The 19,264-nt window shown below is 40.1% G+C and overlaps 1 protein-coding gene and 1 pseudogene across 13 annotated transcripts in view; both read left to right on the forward strand.

Annotated features, from left to right (window-relative positions):
- SPIDR (scaffold protein involved in DNA repair) overlaps window positions 1-19,264 on the forward strand; it is a 353,215-nt gene that overhangs the window by 34,262 nt on the left and 299,689 nt on the right. For all 13 annotated transcript variants that reach the window (XR_007472561.1, XR_007472562.1, XM_033437698.2 and 10 more), the window contains exons 2-5: window positions 6,135-6,290; window positions 6,937-7,003; window positions 13,434-13,613; window positions 16,114-16,271. Coding sequence is in view for 11 of the 13 variants with exons in the window: in XM_033437698.2 (XP_033293589.2) it covers window positions 6,135-6,290; window positions 6,937-7,003; window positions 13,434-13,613; window positions 16,114-16,271 (561 nt within the window). In the remaining 2 variants the exon portion in view is untranslated. The remainder of the gene's footprint in view (window positions 1-6,134; window positions 6,291-6,936; window positions 7,004-13,433; window positions 13,614-16,113; window positions 16,272-19,264) is intronic.
- LOC105748249 (40S ribosomal protein S26-like) lies at window positions 5,358-6,035 on the forward strand (annotated as a pseudogene).

Below are 19,264 nucleotides of genomic sequence, written 5' to 3' on the forward strand. Positions count from 1 at the left end.
GAAACTGGATCTTGGGAAGTGTCAGTGTAGCCAACCAGTAGCTCAGCGGTGACTCAGGCCAGGTCAGTCTGATGGCACAGCTTGAAGATGGGAGCTGAAAGGATTTGTGTGCTGCTTGTGGAATTTCCTGGATGTTTCTAAGCTTGAGGAGGATAATAACTCAGGACATTTGGAATTAGGACTAGCCTGGGAAATTGAGGATCTATGGGTAGCCATCACCAAAGTACATTTCTTCCTTTGTTCAAGTCCAAGACAGCTTTCTCCAGGAAACATCCTCTCAATCTATTTTTGAGCTCATTAGCCCAATTTAGGTCTGTTTCTTCCTCCACTCTAATTATATCCTTAGAACCCACGGTCTTTGAAGATGGAAACTGTCTTTAGCTGTATACCTTCAGAGGGCTCAGTGAATCGTTTCAGCTCAGTACGAATATTTACTGAGTATTGTGGTCCAGCTCTTTCAGTAGCTGGTGATTGAAGGCCAACTTCAGCTGGACAGAGGCACAGAAGATTGATGGGTTGGCTTGCAGTTGACAGCATCTGGGCACCTGGGCAGCTCAGGGACCTGACTTACAGCCTGGAGCATGATTTGTGCCTCTTTCTTTCTCAGGTTTCTTCATATTATAGGTTACAAGGTGGCTCACTGCTTTGGGGTCACACCCTTGGCCAAGTTGGGAAGAAGAGACTCTTCTCCAGTAGCCCCAGTTAGAAAAGTCCTGGAGAGGGCCTCTGACTGCCTCAACTTGGGTCCCATGGCATCCCTGGACCAGTTACTATGGCCAGGCTGATGTCCTATGATTATCCTTGGCCAGGTTGGGCGCCCAAAACTGTGGTGCTGGGAGTGTGTTTTGTCACTAGAAATGTGGATGGATGAGAAGGCTGAGTAGTGAAGTCGCCCTGTAAGCACCTGCTCTGTGGCTGAGTAAACACTGTGGAGAGAGAAATACACATGTTCTAGAGAGCTGTGGCAGAGGTATTGTTTATAAGGATAAGTAGATGAAATGGAAATGAGTTTAACACAGCTTAAGGGCTGTGTTTACCCTTAGGTTTATACTTGCTGACTTATTTACTTTAGATATTTTAGATTTTGTGACAGGTGTGGTAATAGTCAAGAAATTTGCATATTCATTCAAGAGTCATTTAGTGAGTACCTCAGTGGGGAGTGCTGTGCACTGGGGATAAGATGAAGAGGCATGAGACTCCTGCCCTCAGGACCTCTTATTCTAGGGAAAGGAGTAGATGGGGCAGGAAACAGGCTGTTGTCCCAGAGGGAGGGATTAAGTGGAGGCATTGAGGGATAGTTCATGGAAAAGATGAGCCAGGATCCATGGCAGAGTTGGAGAGGCTAAAGGAAGAGGAGAGGTGATTTCTGGCAAAGAGTTCCATGGATGCAGGTGTGGTGTTGGAAATGCTCCACTTGGCAGCAGCAAGGGGAGTAGAACAGATTGGCTGGGGAAGCAGAAGGGGAGGCTGAAGAGTGCTGTTGAAGGCCAGGATAGTAGGTATCAGAACTTGGGCTCAGGACCTCGTGTCAGTGAATTTGTGGGAGGGTCTCTGTTGCCACTGCCTGAGCTGCTGGAGGGCAGAGTCTTTCTTGTTCGTCTTATATCCCTGGGGCCTGGCGGAGTATCTGCCTGCAGTGGGCACTCAGTACATGTTTACTGACAGACTGAAGATGAGGACATTAGAATTCTGTCTTTTATGTTAAGTTAGAGGGTTCTAGTCCCTAAAGAATCTGAGTATGGATGAAATCCAGAGAAGCAAAGGATAAGTCAGATGCAACCAAAGCAGTGACAGGCCTGAGAAACGTTCTGTTGCCAGAGAGAAGGAGAAAACAAATGTGCAATTAACTTGATAGGACAGGCTCTGAGCATCACAGTGCCTACCGACTAGCTGATGTGGTTAAAACTTTACATCTGTTCCTCATATTTGACAGGAACAGATTTGAGAGCCACGGAGTCATTGTCTCTGCTTAATGTAGTTCAATTTCTGGGTGAAAAAGGGTTGACATCCTTCAAGTATGTGGCTAGAGCCATTGGGATACATTGGGATACATATATTATTCAGATACCCAAGGAAACTTCCTTTTTGGATTGTTAGATATCAGATTTGTTCCCCAAATTTATTACATGATATCCAAAACAATATTTAGAAATTTTCACTTCTTTCCAAGGGGAGTATCCCACAAATGTATAGTGGAATGCATTTGGTTTTATAGGGAGTAAAGTTTCAAAATGAGTAAATAAAATACATAAGCATGGTGTACTTGAGAAATGAAAAATTGAGCGGAGCACCAATAAGAAGGAAAAGTGGTCTCTGAGGGGCTGATGTGGATAGTAAAGCAGTGAAGCAGAGTTTAACCATTTTGTGTTTTAATTGGTTGCTTTTTTCTGAAGTATAGTCTATTCAAAGTACAGTCAATCCTCATTTTTCAAAGATTCTGCATTTATGAAATCGCCTACTTGCTCAAATTTATTTGTAATCCCCAAATCAGTGCTCTTGGTGCTTTTATAGTCATTTGCAGGCATATGTAGAGCAGGGAAAATTTTGAGTCACCAGACACCCGTGTTTCCAACCGAGGTCCAAGGCCCCACTCTGTCTACTTGTTCTAGCTCTCACACTCTAAACGAGGGCCCTTTTCTTGGTCTTTTTAGTGCCACGTTTTTCACATTTTTGTGCTTCGTGTTGGTGATGTCACTGTTTAAAATGGCCCCCAAACATAGTGCTGTCTAGTGTTCCTAAGCGCAGGACATCTGTGATGTGCATTATGGAGAAAGTATGTGTGTTAGATAAGCTTTGTTCAGGCATGAGTTATAGTGCTGTTAGCCGTGAGTTCAATGTTAATGAATAAGCTATATATATTAAATAAGGTGTCTTTAAACAGAAACACACAAAAAGTAAAGTTTCATATTGACAGGAACTATGCTGTATTCCCCGAGGAGCAGTGGTTCAGGATCTGCCAATTCGTTGTTTTTGGCAACTTTATAGAACATTAACTACTTTGAATAATGAGAATTGACTGTATTTGTTTCCTATTCTTCTTCCTGGCCTCAACCTGGGCTTATATAGTTATTTTGTGTGTGTGTGTGTGTGTGTGTGTGTGTGTGTGTGTGTGTGTGTGGAGGGCCGGGATAACTTTTTATTTTGACAGAATTTCAAACTTACAGGAAACTTGCAAGAATAACATAATGAGGTTCTTTCTAGTGGAACTATAAGTGGGTTAATAGTGTCCCCTGCAAAATTCATGTCCAGCCGGAACTTCAGAATATGACCTTATTTGGAGATGGGTGTTGGAAGATGTAATTAGTTGCTATGAAGTCATACTGCATTAGGGTGGGCCCTAAATCCAGTGACTGGTGTCCTTATAAGAAGGGGAGAGGACACAGAGACACACACAGGAGAGAATACCATGTGATGATGGAGGTGGAGATTGGCGCGATGCAGCTACAAGCCAAGGAACGCCAAGGATTGCTCAGAGCCACCAGAAACTAGAAAGAGGCAAGGAAAGATTCTTCCCTAGAGCCCCCAGAGGGACTAACACGTTCATTTTTGGACTTGAAGCCTCTGGAATTGTGAGAATACATTTGTTGTCTCAAGCCACTGAGTTTGTGGTAACTGGTTATGTCAAACCCTAGGAAACTAGTACAGTAACCCTTTATTCTGATTCACCAATTTGTTATTATTGGTCTCTCTGTCTGTTTCCCTTTCTCTACATGTGTATATCTAAATTTTTTCTGTACTATTTCAGAGGAATTGAGAGACATAGTGAACCTGTACCCCAGAATGTTTATTTCCTAGGTTAAGGACAGCTCTTACATAAGCATAGTGTAATTACAAAACTAGGAAATTAAAAATTGATGAAATACTGTTATCTGATCAGTCGTATATGCTCAAATTTTATCAGTTGCCTAATAATGATCTGTTTCCCCTGGTCCAAGATCCAGTCCATGGTCATATGTTCATTTTCTTTTCATGCCTCTTTAGCCCTGCATTAATCTGGGATAGTTCCTCAGACTTTCTTTGTGTTTCTTGACCTTGCCATTGTTGAGGTGTATAGGCCAGTTATTGTGGGCTTGTTTGATATTTTCTCTGTTTAGATTTAGGGTATGCATTTTTGGTAGTAATACAGTGGAGGTTGTCCTGTATTCTGGTTGTTGCCTCATATTAAGAAGCATTTGATGCTGGTTTACATCAACATTCATGACTTGATTAAGATGGTGTCTGACAGGTTTCTCCACTGTAAAGTTACTGTTTTTCCCTTTGGAATTAATAAGTAATTTGAGGGGAATCATTTTGTGATCATGTATATATCCTCTTCATCCTCAAACTTTTACCCACTAGTTTTAGCATTCATTGATAATTTTGTAAATCCGTCATTTATTTATTTGTTTATATCAATGTAGACTTACAGTCTTGTTTTATTCAGTAGGTTATAATCCTTTACTGTCATTATTTATTTGATGCTGGAATGTCCCACATTTGGCCAGTGAGAGCCCCTTCATTCAGGCTCATGTGTCCTTTTTACATGTTCTCATTATTCCTTGGGCACTTTCTCACTCTCTGGCTCAAGATATTTCAGGCTCATTTTGTCCTTCCCTGTCCCATCCCTGGTATCACCCACTTGGTTAAAGAGCTGACCTGGGCTGATTTAATGTATTAAAGAGGTATTCTGGAGTTAAAAATATATGTGTGTGTGTGTGTGTGTGTGTGTGTGTGTGTGTGTGTGTGTGTATGTGGACTCTGAGTAGGCCAAATGATATTTTCCAGTTTCTTTACTGTCCTAGATAACTAAGTGAGCTTTCTCAGAGCTGTCAGGTAACTGAATCCTGACAGGTGTCTGTGGAGGGTAGCACCTTCTTGAGGATAGATACCTCTTCCTCTTGCAGTCCTGCCCCACCATAGGAATTTCTGCATGAGAAGGAACATGCTTAGACCTGTTAAGTATTAAAATACCATCTATGTTATGGCTGAATTTATTTTTATGAATTTGTTCCCTTCTTCCTAGTTAAGAAAGTTTTAATGGTATATTTTAATCTTAATTTATTTTTTTAAACTACAATGGCACTGGATGAGGGATTTTATTTCTGATTCGGTGGTCAGCTCATAGTAGTTGACCTTAATTTGATTCCCAATGCAAATATAAAATTTTCCTTAAAATGCAAATTTAAAAACTTACAAAGTGAGTATTTGTCTGTCATAGACATTTAAAAAAACAAAATGGCTTGAGGAAAGAAGTCAGTGTTGTCACTGTTCCTGGATATAAACTCCTTGGCTCCTTTGGGTCTTCTAGGGTGGATCCCTTGCCCTTTCTATTTCTGGTGCATTCTCAGGCTGCCTGCTCCCCTTCCTGGTGAACACCAGATGTCTGTGCTCAGTCCTCCTTTGCTCCCTTGCTTCTCTCAGCTTCTTTCCTCTCAGATATGATACCATGCAGAACTTTGGAGTGTTCATTGTTTGTCCTCACACGCTTGTATTTTGGAGTTTGTTGTCTAGTTGTGTTGTCCACGTGCTTGTGGTTTTGCTATCTCGTGACTCTTTCTTTCTGTGGCGGTTCAGAGACATTTAAAAACTCTGCCAGTCCTCTCTTGCCTTCTCACTTCCAGGATGACCAAGAAAAGAAGGAACAATGGTCATGCCTAAAAGGGCCACAGACATGTGCAGCCTGTTCGCTGCACAACTGTTCGCGACGTGTGCCCAAGGACAAGGCTGTTAAGAAATTCGTCATTTGGAACATAGTAGAGGCCGAAGCTTTCAGGGACATTTCTGAAGCCAGTGTTTTCGATGCGTGTGCACTTCCCAGACTGTATGTGAAAGTACATAACTGCACGAGTTGTGCCATTCACTGCAAGGTAGTCAGAAATCATTCTCAGAAAGTCTGGAAGGACTAAACATCGTCACCTTGTTTTAGATCTGGGGGTGCTGCCCCACAGCCTCCACCAAAGCCCATGTAAGGAGCTAAGTCCTTAAAGACTGAAGAAATACTGTTCTTTGAAAAGACAATAAAATGGAAATTATACTTAAAATAAAATAAAAGCTATGCTGCCACCGATGCCATTTCTGGGTTTCCACAGTGTTACTGTATATTTAGTGAAGTTGATTTCACTGGTTTTTTTTTTCTTTGAAAACCATTTCTACAGAGAAAAAGAAATTGGGATGTAGAATACCCATCCTTTCCAGGAGAGAGTCCACTGCAGTGCAGACGAGCAGGTCTCAGGACCGTGGGGGCAGAAGCTTCCCTCTCTGAAGCATGGCTCAGGTGTGGAGAAGGATTTCAGGAGACTCCTGAGACTCTGGTAAAGTCATAATATTTTTTTCCCTGAAATGCTGAAGGGCAAATCTGAGATTCCTGAGAGTTCAGGCCACTGTAATTATATTTCTTCAGAATTCCCTTCCTTATTTTCTTTCAGAACACTGTAATTGGTGTGTTACTTTTTTCTCCTCATCCTTGAATTCCTTAAAAATTGTGGCATAGCAGTATTCACCTCTTTCTGTCATGCAGAACCTTTGTACTTCTTTGTAAGTGAAGGATACATACTGAAAATGTTCTCAGAAGATGAAACTGTTGAGCATCCTTCTCTTTAAAAGAAGTATTTATGAAATGCTTACATACTTAGAATCTAATGGCAGCGAGATATTCTGGTTAATTTTGGTGTATGTGGTAACTTTGAAGTACTCAGCATAAGAAGGAGTACTCACCACTAAAGGTTAGACAGCTCAAGGTTAGATAGCTCTCTGTTTAGATTCTGGAAGAATACAAAAATGCACTGTAAGTATTTGCTTTGGGACTACTTGTTGGTAAATAAAGGAAAACAGAGGAATATGTTAAAGGGGTGTAGTGTAAGTTCTTGAATATTTTATGTTTGTTGGTTTTTAGCCCTTGTCACATAAACTGCTACATCATCACTAATTATCATTATTGTTGTCATTATCTGCCTGCAGTCATTAACAGCTGAAAAGAAGACTACTACAGAAAAACACCTTGAATTATCCTCTGGACCCAAGACAGGTAATATTTTGTTGATTTCTTGGCAGAAAAGGTATAAGGCTAATGTATCCTCCTTTGATTTATTTGCTTTCTTTTAAAAAGATGTTTACATAGTTTGGGTAGGCTATATATTCATGGTTAAGAAAACACCCAAACAATGTAAAAAGGTATTGTTTTGAAAAAATCTCTCATCTTTGTCACCATCCACCCCATTTTTTCTGTGTCATGTAGGTAATTATTAAAATTTTTTGTCTCTTTCCTGGGTTCACTGTTATCAACAGAGCCCAGTAGGCAAGCTCAGGTTCATAGCTCCAGGGTTTTAAAAAGAATAATAAGATCATAATAAAGTTATGATCTATGATATAAGGACTATACTACTTAGTCAATGAAATTCTTACTTGGCAAATTAGTTAGGGAAGGCTTTCAGTTACAGATAGTAGGAAGTTGTATTGGAGTGTTTGAAGAGATGGGTTGAATTTATCCCCTGCAACAAGAAGGACAGGGGGCCAGACTCATTTTGAGTTCTGCTGCCTTAGTGTAGGGTTTGTTTTTGCAGTCGTGAGGTAGAGGCTGAATTCTCCAGGCTCAATTCTCAGGAAAAGTATAGGCTTGGAGGATTTTCTCCAAATGAACTTTTCCTCTGAGAAGGAGTACTCTCTCTAGGACCTCTGCCTTGGCCAGAGCCTTTTACATAGGGTCACCTCCACTAAAGGGACATCAGTGAAATTAAGGATTTTTAAACATGTATGTTGCTGCTCAAAGAAAATTGGGATTTTGTTAGGAAGAAGAGGGAGTGGATATCAGGGAGGCCACTGGTTCTGCTGCTACACTCAGTTACCCTCTGGGCAGGAAGGATGAGGGCTTGAGACTTCAGGGATCTCATCTGACCCTGAAGTGGCCTGACTGTATCTTGAGTGTGGGGTCTTGAGATAGCAAGCTAAACATGCTGAGCCTCAGTTTCTGCATCTGGAAAATAGGCCTAAGAATTGTGTATCTCATTGCGTTATTGTGAGTTTAAAAAATAATAATAATCAAAACGCCTAGTTCAAAGGTTTACACTTAGTAGGTGCTTAATGGCAGCAATTGCTGTTGTGTTTGATGGCAGAGTGGGAGAGCCGTTCAGAGTCCTGCGGGGTGGGGAAGCTTTCTGTGAGTAAGAGACTCAACACTTTAAGCTGTATTATTACTTCACTAACATTTAAGGGGGTTCTTTTTATGCAATTGAAGAATAAAATTCCCCTAATCTTTTTGATTCATAAAATGCTGTATTATAAAATACCATAGTCTTCTGATGGCGCTACAGAATTTAATTTTTAATATTATTAGTGCTGAATGTTGTGATTTTCAAAGATCAATTTAATTCTGATTTCTAAACTGTCATAATATATGGAGAGAATAGTATAGTTGATCCTTGAATGACTGACATGGGGGGCTGGGGCGCTGACCCTCCACACAGTCAGAAATACGCCTGTAACTAACTTTACAGTCAGCTTTCCTTGTCCGCAGTTCTGCATCAGCGGATTCAACCTACTGCGGGTCATGCCGTACCGTAGTGCATATTTATCGAAAAAAATCTGTGTGTAAGTGGATCTGCGCAGGTCAAACCTGTGTTGTTCAAGGGTCAACTAACTATTTTCTTTTACAGATGTGGCTTCTATCTTTTTTTGGAGACTTAAAATTGGTGTAGTCAAATTTAACTTGGGGAGAGAGAAATATTAAATAAGCTGCTACCTTGTATTTAATTTCAAAAGGATCTTTTGAGATGATTTCCCATGCCAATATATTCAACCTAAAACCTACTCTGCTGTGCTCTCGATTCTGTGGAATGATCAGTAGATTCTCATGGGCTGAAAGAGCTTGTATCCATGTATAATTAATTTATTTACAGCATAAGCAGGTTGTTAAGAACAGAAAGTATTGTTAATAACTTAACAGAAGCATACAAATAGAAATTGATAGAAAAGGGGACTCAAGGCATTTCCTAGAACTGGTTCATTTTAAAAACAGTAACTTCTAACATATTAGTTTAAGACAGGCTATTAACAAAACTTCTAGGATGTGGAAGTAATATTTTTATGAGAGCTGGGAAGCAGAAGTGGGGGAACATACTTTTGCAAAGTGTGCAAAAAAGGGGGAGACTCCATTTCCTTGTTTCCGCATCTCTATTTCCTTACCTGTAAGGCACTGAGAACCAGAGAAGGAAAGGGGAGGAAATGGAGGAGAAGAGAAGGGGTGAGAGAAGTGAGCAAATGAATGTTGGCAAAGGATCTCGCCAGAAGGTTTGAGGGACGTGGAAGAAGATAAAAACTTGAAATGAAAGAGGCTGGAACCTTTGTAGTTAGTGATTTTCTTTAAAAGGCAAAACTTTAAAAAAGTGTATTTACCAAGCAAAATGAAACTATGTAATAAAAAGAAGATAGTGTTTATTTTTTTTCTTGAAATACCCTGCAAAATATGTTCTCAAAATATTTATTTGTTATGGAGTCAGAAATCTCCTTGAGAAGCATTAGTAAATTTTTATGTATGTATTTATTATTATTATTATTTAAAAAAATGTCTAGTCAGGTCTTCTGCCCATTTTTTTAAAAAATTCTTTTTTTTTTATTATTGTATCTTTTTTTGGCTGCATCAGGTCTTAGTTGTGGCACGTGGGCTTCTCTGCAGTGTGGCGTGTGGGCTCTGTAGTTTGCGGCACGCAGGCTCTCTCATTGAGGTCCGCGAGCTCAGTGGTTGTGGCACGTGGGTTTAGTTGGCCCACGGCATGTGGGAATCTTAGTTCCCCAGCCAGGGATCAAACCTGCATCCCCTGCATTGGAAGGCAGATTCTTTACCACTGAACCACCAGGGAAGTCCCGCATTAGTAAATTTTTAAATTATTATTTCTTGATGTGCTTTTCTCCCTGTTGGACCATAGATTTTTTCAGGGCAGACCCTCCTCTATTGCTCATCTTTATATCCTAGGTGGCTAGGGCTAGGATATGGCTAGGGCTGCCATAATAAAATGCTACAAACTGGGTGTGTTTGTTTGTTTGTTGGGTTTTTTTTTTTGCAGTACGCGGGCCTCTCACTGTTGTGGCGTCTCCCGTTGCGGAGCACAGGCTCCGGATGCACAGGCTCAGCGGCCATGGCTCACGGGCCCAGCCGCTCCGCGGCATGTGGGATCTTTCCGGACTGGGGAACGAACCCGTGTCCCCTGCATCGGCAGGCGGACTCTCAACCACTGCGCCACCAGGGAAGCCCCAAACTGGGTGTTTTTAACAACAAAAACTTCTTATCTTGCAGTTGTGGAGGCTAGAAGTCTAAAGTGAAGGTATTGGCAGGGTTGCTTCCTTCTAGGATGTGCTCCAGGCTTCTTTCCTTGACTTGTAGGTGGCTGTCTTCTCCAAGTGTCTCTTTACTGTGTTTTCGCTCTCTGCATGTATGGTTCTGTGTTCAAATTTCTCCTTTTTGCAAGGACAGGTGTCATATTAGATTAGGGCCCACACTAATAATATCGCTTTAGACCCTATCTTCAAATAAGTTCACATTCTTAGATGCTGGGGGTTAGAATTTTAACATATGAATGAGTTTTGGGGGGACACAATTCAGCCTATAACACCAAGTCCTAGCATAGTGCCTAGCACACGTTGGTCACCCAGAAATGTTTATAAATACATGGTAACTATTCTCATAGTCTGGCTGATGTTGTTCCTGGAATTTCGTTGGAATGAGCCTTGATTTCAAGGGCAACCCCTTTTTAGCAAGTAAAATGAACTACTGAGTAATAAATTCCTGGTAGAGGTTAACTATATAAATTATACAGTTAGGTGCCTATAATTTATAGGTTTATGAATTTGTTATATAATCTGAAAATAGTGATAACTTCCTGTCTTACTCCATTCAGGCTCTTATTGTATATAAGAAAAATACTGTAGACTGGGTGGCTTATAAACAAAAGAAATTTATTTCTCACAGTTCTGGGGGCGGAAAGTCAGGACATTGATTTAGTGTCTGGCGAGGACTCGCTTCCTGGTTCATAGCACCTCCCTGCTGCATCCTCATAGGGTAGAAGAGGCTGGGGATCTCTCTGGGGCTTCTTTTGTAGGGCACTAATTCCATTCATGAGGGCTCCACCCTCATGATCTAATTACCCCCTAAAGGCCACACCTCTTAATACCATAACACTGGGATTTGGCTTCAATATGTGAGTTTTAGGGGAACACAAACATTCAGTCTGTAGCATTCTACTTTTTCTTTTTTGATTTACTTGTCCAGATGCATAATAATGAAAAAGATTGATAATGTCTTTGGCAAGTAAGTACACAGCTTAGTTTTATTAGCTCTTTAAATCAATATGAGTTCTTAGGTTATTGTGAATAGTTTATATTTAATTTTTTATTTTGAAGGATAGACAACTTTAGTAATTCTAGATGTTCATGGAACAAAGTAAGTGTTCAGTAAGTGTTTACTATTATTTCATGTTTTTGTGCCTTTGTAAATGTTGATTTTCCAGACATCGTTTTGTCAGTGAATCTTCCTTTCCCGATCAACATAAAGTGAAGCATCCACCTTTTTGGCGCCATCATCATTATACTGTGACATATCTCTAATACAGTATTTAATTTTTCTTTTCATGATCAACTAGTGTTGCCTTTCAGATCATGCATTCCTTGAGGGCAGGAGTTTTCTTTCTTTTTTTTTTTTGTTTCCTCAAGGTTTACTATATCAGAGGTGTTATATAAATAGGTATTTAATGAAGTCATTTAACTTTTGAGCCTGTTTCCTCTTCTGTAAAACTCGAGTTATAATATCTAATCTCTAAACTTTATACTGTATTGAAATGTGACTAAGAGAGTTTTTTTTTTTTTTGGTTTTAGCATTATAACTCACCTATCTACTCAATAGGAATAGAAAATTTGATTTTTATTAGATACCTATTCCTTTTCTGATCAAAATCAGTAAAATTTTCTGTTGGACTTCTGGTTCCATCGAGATAGAGTCGCCCTGTTCCTTCTAGGTTTCCTGTCTATCAGAATGGCTAAAATAAAATATAGTGACCACACCAAGTGCTGCTGCTGATGTGAAAAACTGGATCAGTCACACATTGCTGGTGGGACTATAAAATGGCACAGCCGCCCTGGAAAACAGTTCGGCAGTTCATTAACAAGACTAAACGCACAATTACCATACAGCCCAACAATTGCACCCTTAGACATTTATTCTGGAGAATGAAAGTTACAGTCACATAAAATGCTGTACACAGTGTTCATAGTGGCTTCATTTGTCATAGCCCCAAACTGGAAACAACCCAGATGTCCTTCAAGGGTAACTGATTAAACAAGCTGTGGTTCATCCACACCACAGAACACTGCTCAGTAATAAAAAGAAAGTGACTGGTGATACACACAACAGCCTGGTGAATGTCCAGGGAATAATGCTGAGCACAAAAAGCCAGTCCTAAAAGGTAACACAGGTGATTCCATTTATATATTATTCTTGAAATGACAAAATTATAGAAGTGCAAAACTGCCTTGTGGTTGCTAGGGATTGGGAATTGAGGTGGGGAGGGGAGTTATCCTCACAGGGATGGCAGTGTAAGATATCCTCACAGGGATGGAGTTCTCTATCTTGACAATCAGTATCGACATTCTGTGTTGTACTGTGGTGTTCATAATGTTACCATTGGAGGGATTGGGTGAAGCATACACGGGCCCTCTCTGTTATTTCTGACAGCTGTATGTGAACCAACTATTACCTCAAAATAAGTTTAATTAATTAAAATAGTTTGCTGTTAAGTATTTTAAGCAAACTGCTGTTACCAGGGCTCCTAGTATGGCAAAGGAAGCACACAGAAGCATTCCGATTACAGATAATTATTGGTGTGGTTTGTTTTGTGGTTTTTTTTTTTGTTTTTTGTTTTTTTTTGCGGTATGTGGGCCTCTCACTGTTGTGACCTCTCCCGTTGTGGAGCACAGGCTCTGGACGCGCAGGCTCAGCGGCCATGGCTCACGGGCCCAGCCGCTCCGCGGCATGTGGGATCTTCCTGGACCAGGGCACGAACCCACGTCCCCTGCATCGGCAGGTGGACTCTCAACCACTGTGCCACTAGGGAAGCCCTGTTTTGTGTTTCCTTATGGCTTGATGAAATATTCTACGAAGTTTTATAGTTTTGTAATTATTCGAAGGTTATTTTTGAGTTTTCATTTGTGCTCCAGTCATTTTCCTTGTCTTTTATGACTTTTCTCAATCATTTTGACTTCTTTTTCTTCTTGTAATTTGGCTTTAATTCAAAGAATCTTAGCCAGGTTGTACATAGACCTTCAGTTCGGAAGATTTGAAATAAGACATTGCTTTCACTATCAGCAGAATATTGTATATTTGTGACTTCAGCAAAGTAACATGTATAAAACTTCATTTTGATCAATAACTGTATCAATTGGCCATTTTTATATTTTCCCTTTTTCTTTTGCAGAACCTACCACATCTAAGAGTACCAGTGGGCTTACAGCTATAACATGGAGTTCCAGTGGAAGTGATCTGTCAGATGAAGATAAAACAATTTTGAAATCACAGAGAGAGAATGGACATGGTTCTAGAATAGGCAGGTTTTATAGCAGGAATATTTTCTCTCCAGAAGATGGGGCCAGTGAAGGTAAATTGATAATTTTGTAAGAAATTTAGTTTCTGTTATAGATTAGATTTTAATAATGGAAGAAACTTACACTCATTTTCTAATATAGATACTTAGCATTTTTAAAAATAATACTGAGTCGCAGCCTCCCAGCCTTTTAGAAACATTTTCTCATAATATTTATCACAATAACTCTAAGAGATAAGTATTACCAGTATTATTTTTACAGTTAACAACTTAAGCTTGAACATGTTAGAACTGGTTGGATTCCACTTTGGGTCTCTTTGACCAAGCCAGTTCTCTGAAGTACAGGTACATGTTAGAGATATTGCAGGTTTGGTTCCCGACCACCGCAATAAAGTGAAAGTTGCAGCAAACCGAGTCACATGAATGTTTGGGTTCACAGTGCACATACAAGTTATATTTACGTACTACTGTAGTCTATTAAGTGTGCAGCAGCATTATATCTAAAAAGAAATGCACGTACCCTAATTAAAAGGTACTTTATTGCAGAAAAAATGCTAACCATCATCAGAGCCTTCATTCAGCAAGTCGTGTATTTTTGCTGGTGGAGGATCTCGCTTCAGTGTTGATGGCTACTCACTGAAGGCTGGGGTTGGTGTGGCAGTTTCTTGAAATGAGGCAACAATGAAGTTTGCTGCATCGATCGACTCTTTCTTTCATAAACGATTTCTCTGGAGCTTGCTATGCTGCTCGATAGCATTTTAGCCACAGGAGAACTTCTTTGAAAATTGAAGTCAGTCCTCTCAAACCTTGCTGCTGGCTTTATCAACTAAGTTTTTGTAATGTTCTAAATCCTTTGTTGCCATTTCAACAGTCTTCACAGCCTCTTCACCAGGAGTAGATTCCATCTCAAGAAATCACTTTCTTTGCAGATCCATAAGCAGCAGCTCCTCACCTGTTAAGAGTTTTATCCTGAGCTTGCAGCAATTCAGTCACATCTTCAGGCTCCACTTCTAGTTCTACTTCTCTTGTTATTTTCACCACATCTGCAGTCCTTCCTCCACTGAAGTCTTGAACCCCTCAAAGTCATCCATGAGGGTCAGAATCCACTTCTTCCAAACTCCTGTTACTGTGGACATTTTGACCTCTTCCCACTGAATGAATCACAGGTGTTGTTTTTTTTTTTTTTTTTTTTTGCGGTACGCAGGCCTCTCACTGTTGTGGCCTCTCCTGTTGCGGAGCACAGGCTCTGGATGCGCAGGCTCAGCGGCCATGGCTCACGGGCCTAGCTGCTCTGCGGTATGTGGGATCTTCCCCGACCGGGGCACGAACCTGTGTCCCCTGCATCGGCAGGCGGACTTTCAACCACTGCGCCACCAGGGAAGCCCCACAGATGTTCTTAATGGCATCTAGAATGGAGAATCCTTTTCAGAAGGTTTTCAGGTGACTTTGCCCAGATCCATCAGAGGAATCACTGTCAATAGCAGCTATAGCCTTGCAAAATGAACTTCTTAAATAATAAGACTAGAAAGTTAAAATTATTCCTTGATCCATGGGCTGCAGAGTGGATGTTGTGTTAGCAGGCATGAAAACAACATTCATTCCATTGTACACCATCTTCATCAGAGCTCTTGGGTGACCAGGTGCATTGTCGATGAATATTAATATTTTGAGAGGAATCATTTTTTCTGAGGAGTAGGTCTCAACAGTGGACTTAAAATATTCAGTAAACTATGTTGTAAACAGATGTGCTGTCATCCAGACTTTGTTCTGTTTATAGAGCACAGGCAGAGTAGATTTAGCATAATTCTGAAGCGCCTTAGGATTTTCAGAATGGTCGATGCGCATTGGCTTAACTTCAAGTCACCAGCTGTTTTAGCCCGTAACAAGACAGTCAGCCTGTCCTTTGCAGCTTTGAAGCCAGGCACTGATTTCTCCTCTTTAGCTGTGAACGTCCTAGATGGCATCTTCTTCTAGTAGAAGGCTGTTTCATCTGCGTTAAAAATCTGTTATTTAGTGTAACCACCGTCATGAATTATCTTTGCTAGATCATCTGGATGACCTGGTGCAGCCTCTACATCAACAGTCACTGCTTGACCTTGCACTTTTATGTCATGGAGATGACTTCTCTCCTTAAGCCTCATGAACCAACCTCTGCTAGCTTTAAACTTTTCTTCTGCACCTTCCTCACCTGTATCAGCCTTCATAGAATTGAGGAGAGTTAGGACCTTGCTCTGGATTAGGCTTTGGCTTAAGGGAATGTTGTTTCTGGTTTGATCTTCTATCCAGACCATTAAAACTTTCTCCATATCAACAATAATGCTGGAGAAACTCTAGAAGAATACAAAAACAACTAACAGAAGTAGTTACCTGAGAATTGGGGTAGGGGTAAGAGTTGGGAGAAATGGGATGTTTATAGATAAGAGTAGGAGTATACTTTCTGCTGTCTTTTAATATATTTTAAAACTGTTGAACAACATGGATCTTTTACAGCTATAGAGGAAGAATAGATTTCAAACACATTAAAGATATTTAAAATTAAAATTGTATTTTTTAGATGATCTCCAGGTTATTGACTGGGAGATTGACAGTGACAGGGAAGATACATGTGATGAATTTGAAGACCGTGAGAGTGTGGTGGAAATATCTGACCGTGCTTCTTGTACAAGCAGTCGTTCTTTGACACCTCCAGAGATGCTGCTTGAACTTCCTAAGGTAAGAACGAATTGTTTCCAACTTTCCATTCTGTCTATGGCATTTGTTAGTCACAGCCTTTGGTATTTTGTTTGAAACTCCTTCCTCAGGGACTACCACTTTTGACTCTGTGGATTATTTTGTTCTTTACCTCCTTTTCTCTAAATAACATGCTTGTAATGTGCTTTTTAAAATATATATATATTTATTTTACTTTTGGCTGCCTTGGGTCTTAGTTGCGGCCTGTGAGATCTTTTGTTGTGGTGCACCGGCTTCTTTCTAGTTGTGGCACATGGGCTCCAGAGTGCATGGGCTCTGTAGTTGTGGTGCGCAGGCTCACTAGTTGCGGCTCGTGGACTTTAGTTGCCCCGCGGCATATGGGATCTTAGTTCCCTGACCAGGGATCAAACCCGTGTCCCCTGCATTGGAAGGCAGATTGCTAACCATTGGACCACCAGGGAAGTCCCTGTAATGTGCTTTTAAACGTGGATAAATACTGAGTACTTTTCTCCTCACCCACTCTCGCCTCTGCTACACATGGGACTTTCCCATCCCTCTGTTCCCCCAGGACAGATGTCTCATGGTCTGGTTACATTAGATTCAGCATTATGCAATTCTGAATAATAATATTCATAACAAGACAACTATTAATTGTGATTTTCCTTCCCACCTTTTCGTTTTTGTTGGAGTTAATCATTTGGGTTTTTGTTTGCCTAATTTTACTTATCATGAATAAAACTCTTAATTTTACTTATCATGAATAAAACTCTGATTTTTCACCATTGTTCAGTTCTCCCATTAAGATTTTCACACATAGCAGGCATTCTACTAGTTCTTTAAAAAAAAGTTTAAAAAATATTTTATTGAAGTATAGTTGATTTACAGTGTTGTGTTAATTTCTGCTGTATAGTAAAGTGATTCAGTTATATGTATTCTTTTTCATGTTCTTTTCCATTATGGTTTATCACAAGATACTGAATAGAGTTCCCTGTGCTCTACAGTAGGACCTTGTTGTTTATCCATCCTATATGTAATAGTTTGCACCTGCTAATCCCAAACTCCCAATCCTTCCCTCCCCCACCCCTCCCCCTTGGCAACCACAGGTCTGTCCTCTATGTTTGTGAGTCTGTTTCTGTTTTGTAGATATGTTGATTTGTGTCATAGTTCGGATTCCACCTATAAGTGATATCATATGGTATTTGTCTTTGTCTGACTTACTTCACTTAGCATGATAATCTCTAGGTCCATCCATGTAGCTGCAAATGGCATTATTTCATTCTTTCTTATGGCTGAGTAGTATTCCATTGTAATTATATACCACATCTTCTTTATCCTTTCAGCATTCTATTCGTTTTGTTTTTATGGAGAACTGTTTCCCACAACCTCCTAGCCGCTCTAATTTCAACTCAGAGTCCTCTGTGCTTTGTGAATGTAGCCACCCTTGAGTCACCCTTCACCGTCTTTTGGGGGAATTCCCTTCACCTCGCTCCTGCATGGAGCAACTTTATCCTGGACTCCTCTTTCTTGGTTGTTACTCTCATTTTGATTGAGCACATCTTCCACTAGCTTCCAAGAAAGGATTGATGGAAGATAATTTTTTGAGACTTGTCATGTCAGAAGATGCATTCATCACACTTTAATGTGTGATTGAAAATTTATATAGAATTTTAGGTTGGAAATTATTTTTCTTTAGAATTTTGAAGGCATTGCTTCATTGTCTTCTAGTTCCAGAGTTGCTATCAAGAAGCCTGAAGCTCTTCTCACTCTTGATCTTTTAAGTTTTTCTTATTCCTTGTTTTAAACTGTTTGATTGTGATATGCCTATAGGTGTGGTTTTCTGCTTGGAGTTCGTCAAGCTTCTTGGATCTGTGGTTTGTCTGGGATCCCCAAGCTCACTTCTGGGTTCAGTGATTTGCTAGGAAGACACTCAGAACTTAGCATACAGTCATACTCACAGCTATGATTTATTACAGTGAAAAGATACAAAAGTAAAATCAGCACTCTTCCAAGAGTCTTTTTCCAGTGGCGTCATACAGGGGATGCTTAACTGCTCCAGCAGAGAGTTTTGACAGTATATGTGCAGTGTTGTCTGCCGGGGGTGCTCATCGGTGACTCAGTGCCAACGGTTTTTATCAGGGGAGCTCTCTGCCTAACATGCGCCAGAATTTCAGTTTTCAGGATGGAAAACAGGTATTCAACATAAGCCATATTGTTTGCACAGGTTAGGCACAGGGAGATACTCTTATCATTGGGGAATGGTGGGAATCATCCTGAAATCTAAGTTCCCAGAGGTAGGCAAGGACCAACATTGTAAGCGGGGCTTTCTAGGGATACCTGTCTCGGGTCTGCTAAGTTAACTCTCCTCTTCACATGGGTTCAAAGATTTCATCACATTTGGAGAGTTTTTTGCCTTTATTCAACACTTTTTTTTCTGACTCCCTTTTCCTTTCCTTCTGTGACTCAAATTATACGTATGTTATTTAGGCTCCTTGATATCGCGTCATGTATTATCGACACTGTGCTCATTTTTTCCCCTCTCTGTTTCATTTTGAGTGGTTTCTATTGCTATACCTTCAAGTTTGATAATCTTTTCTTCCTGTAGTGTCTAATCTGCTGTTAATACTATCCAGTGTATTTGTCAGCTCTAAAAGTTTGATATGTCATTTTATCTTGTCCATGTCTCTCCTTAACACGATCATACATTTGTCTGTGTTTTGAACATAAAGAGTATAATAGTTGTTTTAACGGCTTTTTCGGTAAATCTGTCATCTGTGTAATTTCTGTGTCTGTTTCTATTGATTGGTATTTCTTTTCATTATGGGTTGTATTTTTCTGCTTCTTTATTTACATGCCTGGAAATTTTTCAGTAGATACCAAATATTTTGAATTCTATGTTGTTGGGTGCCGGATTTTTAAAAAAAATTATTTTAATTTTGGCTTTGTTCTGTGGTGCAGTTACCTGGAAACAGTTTCATCCTTTTAGGTGTTGCTTTATGATTTATTAGGTGGGTCTG

This window comes from Orcinus orca, chromosome 17 (assembly GCF_937001465.1).
Source record: "Orcinus orca chromosome 17, mOrcOrc1.1, whole genome shotgun sequence".
In the NCBI taxonomy this organism is placed as follows: domain Eukaryota; kingdom Metazoa; phylum Chordata; class Mammalia; order Artiodactyla; family Delphinidae; genus Orcinus; species Orcinus orca.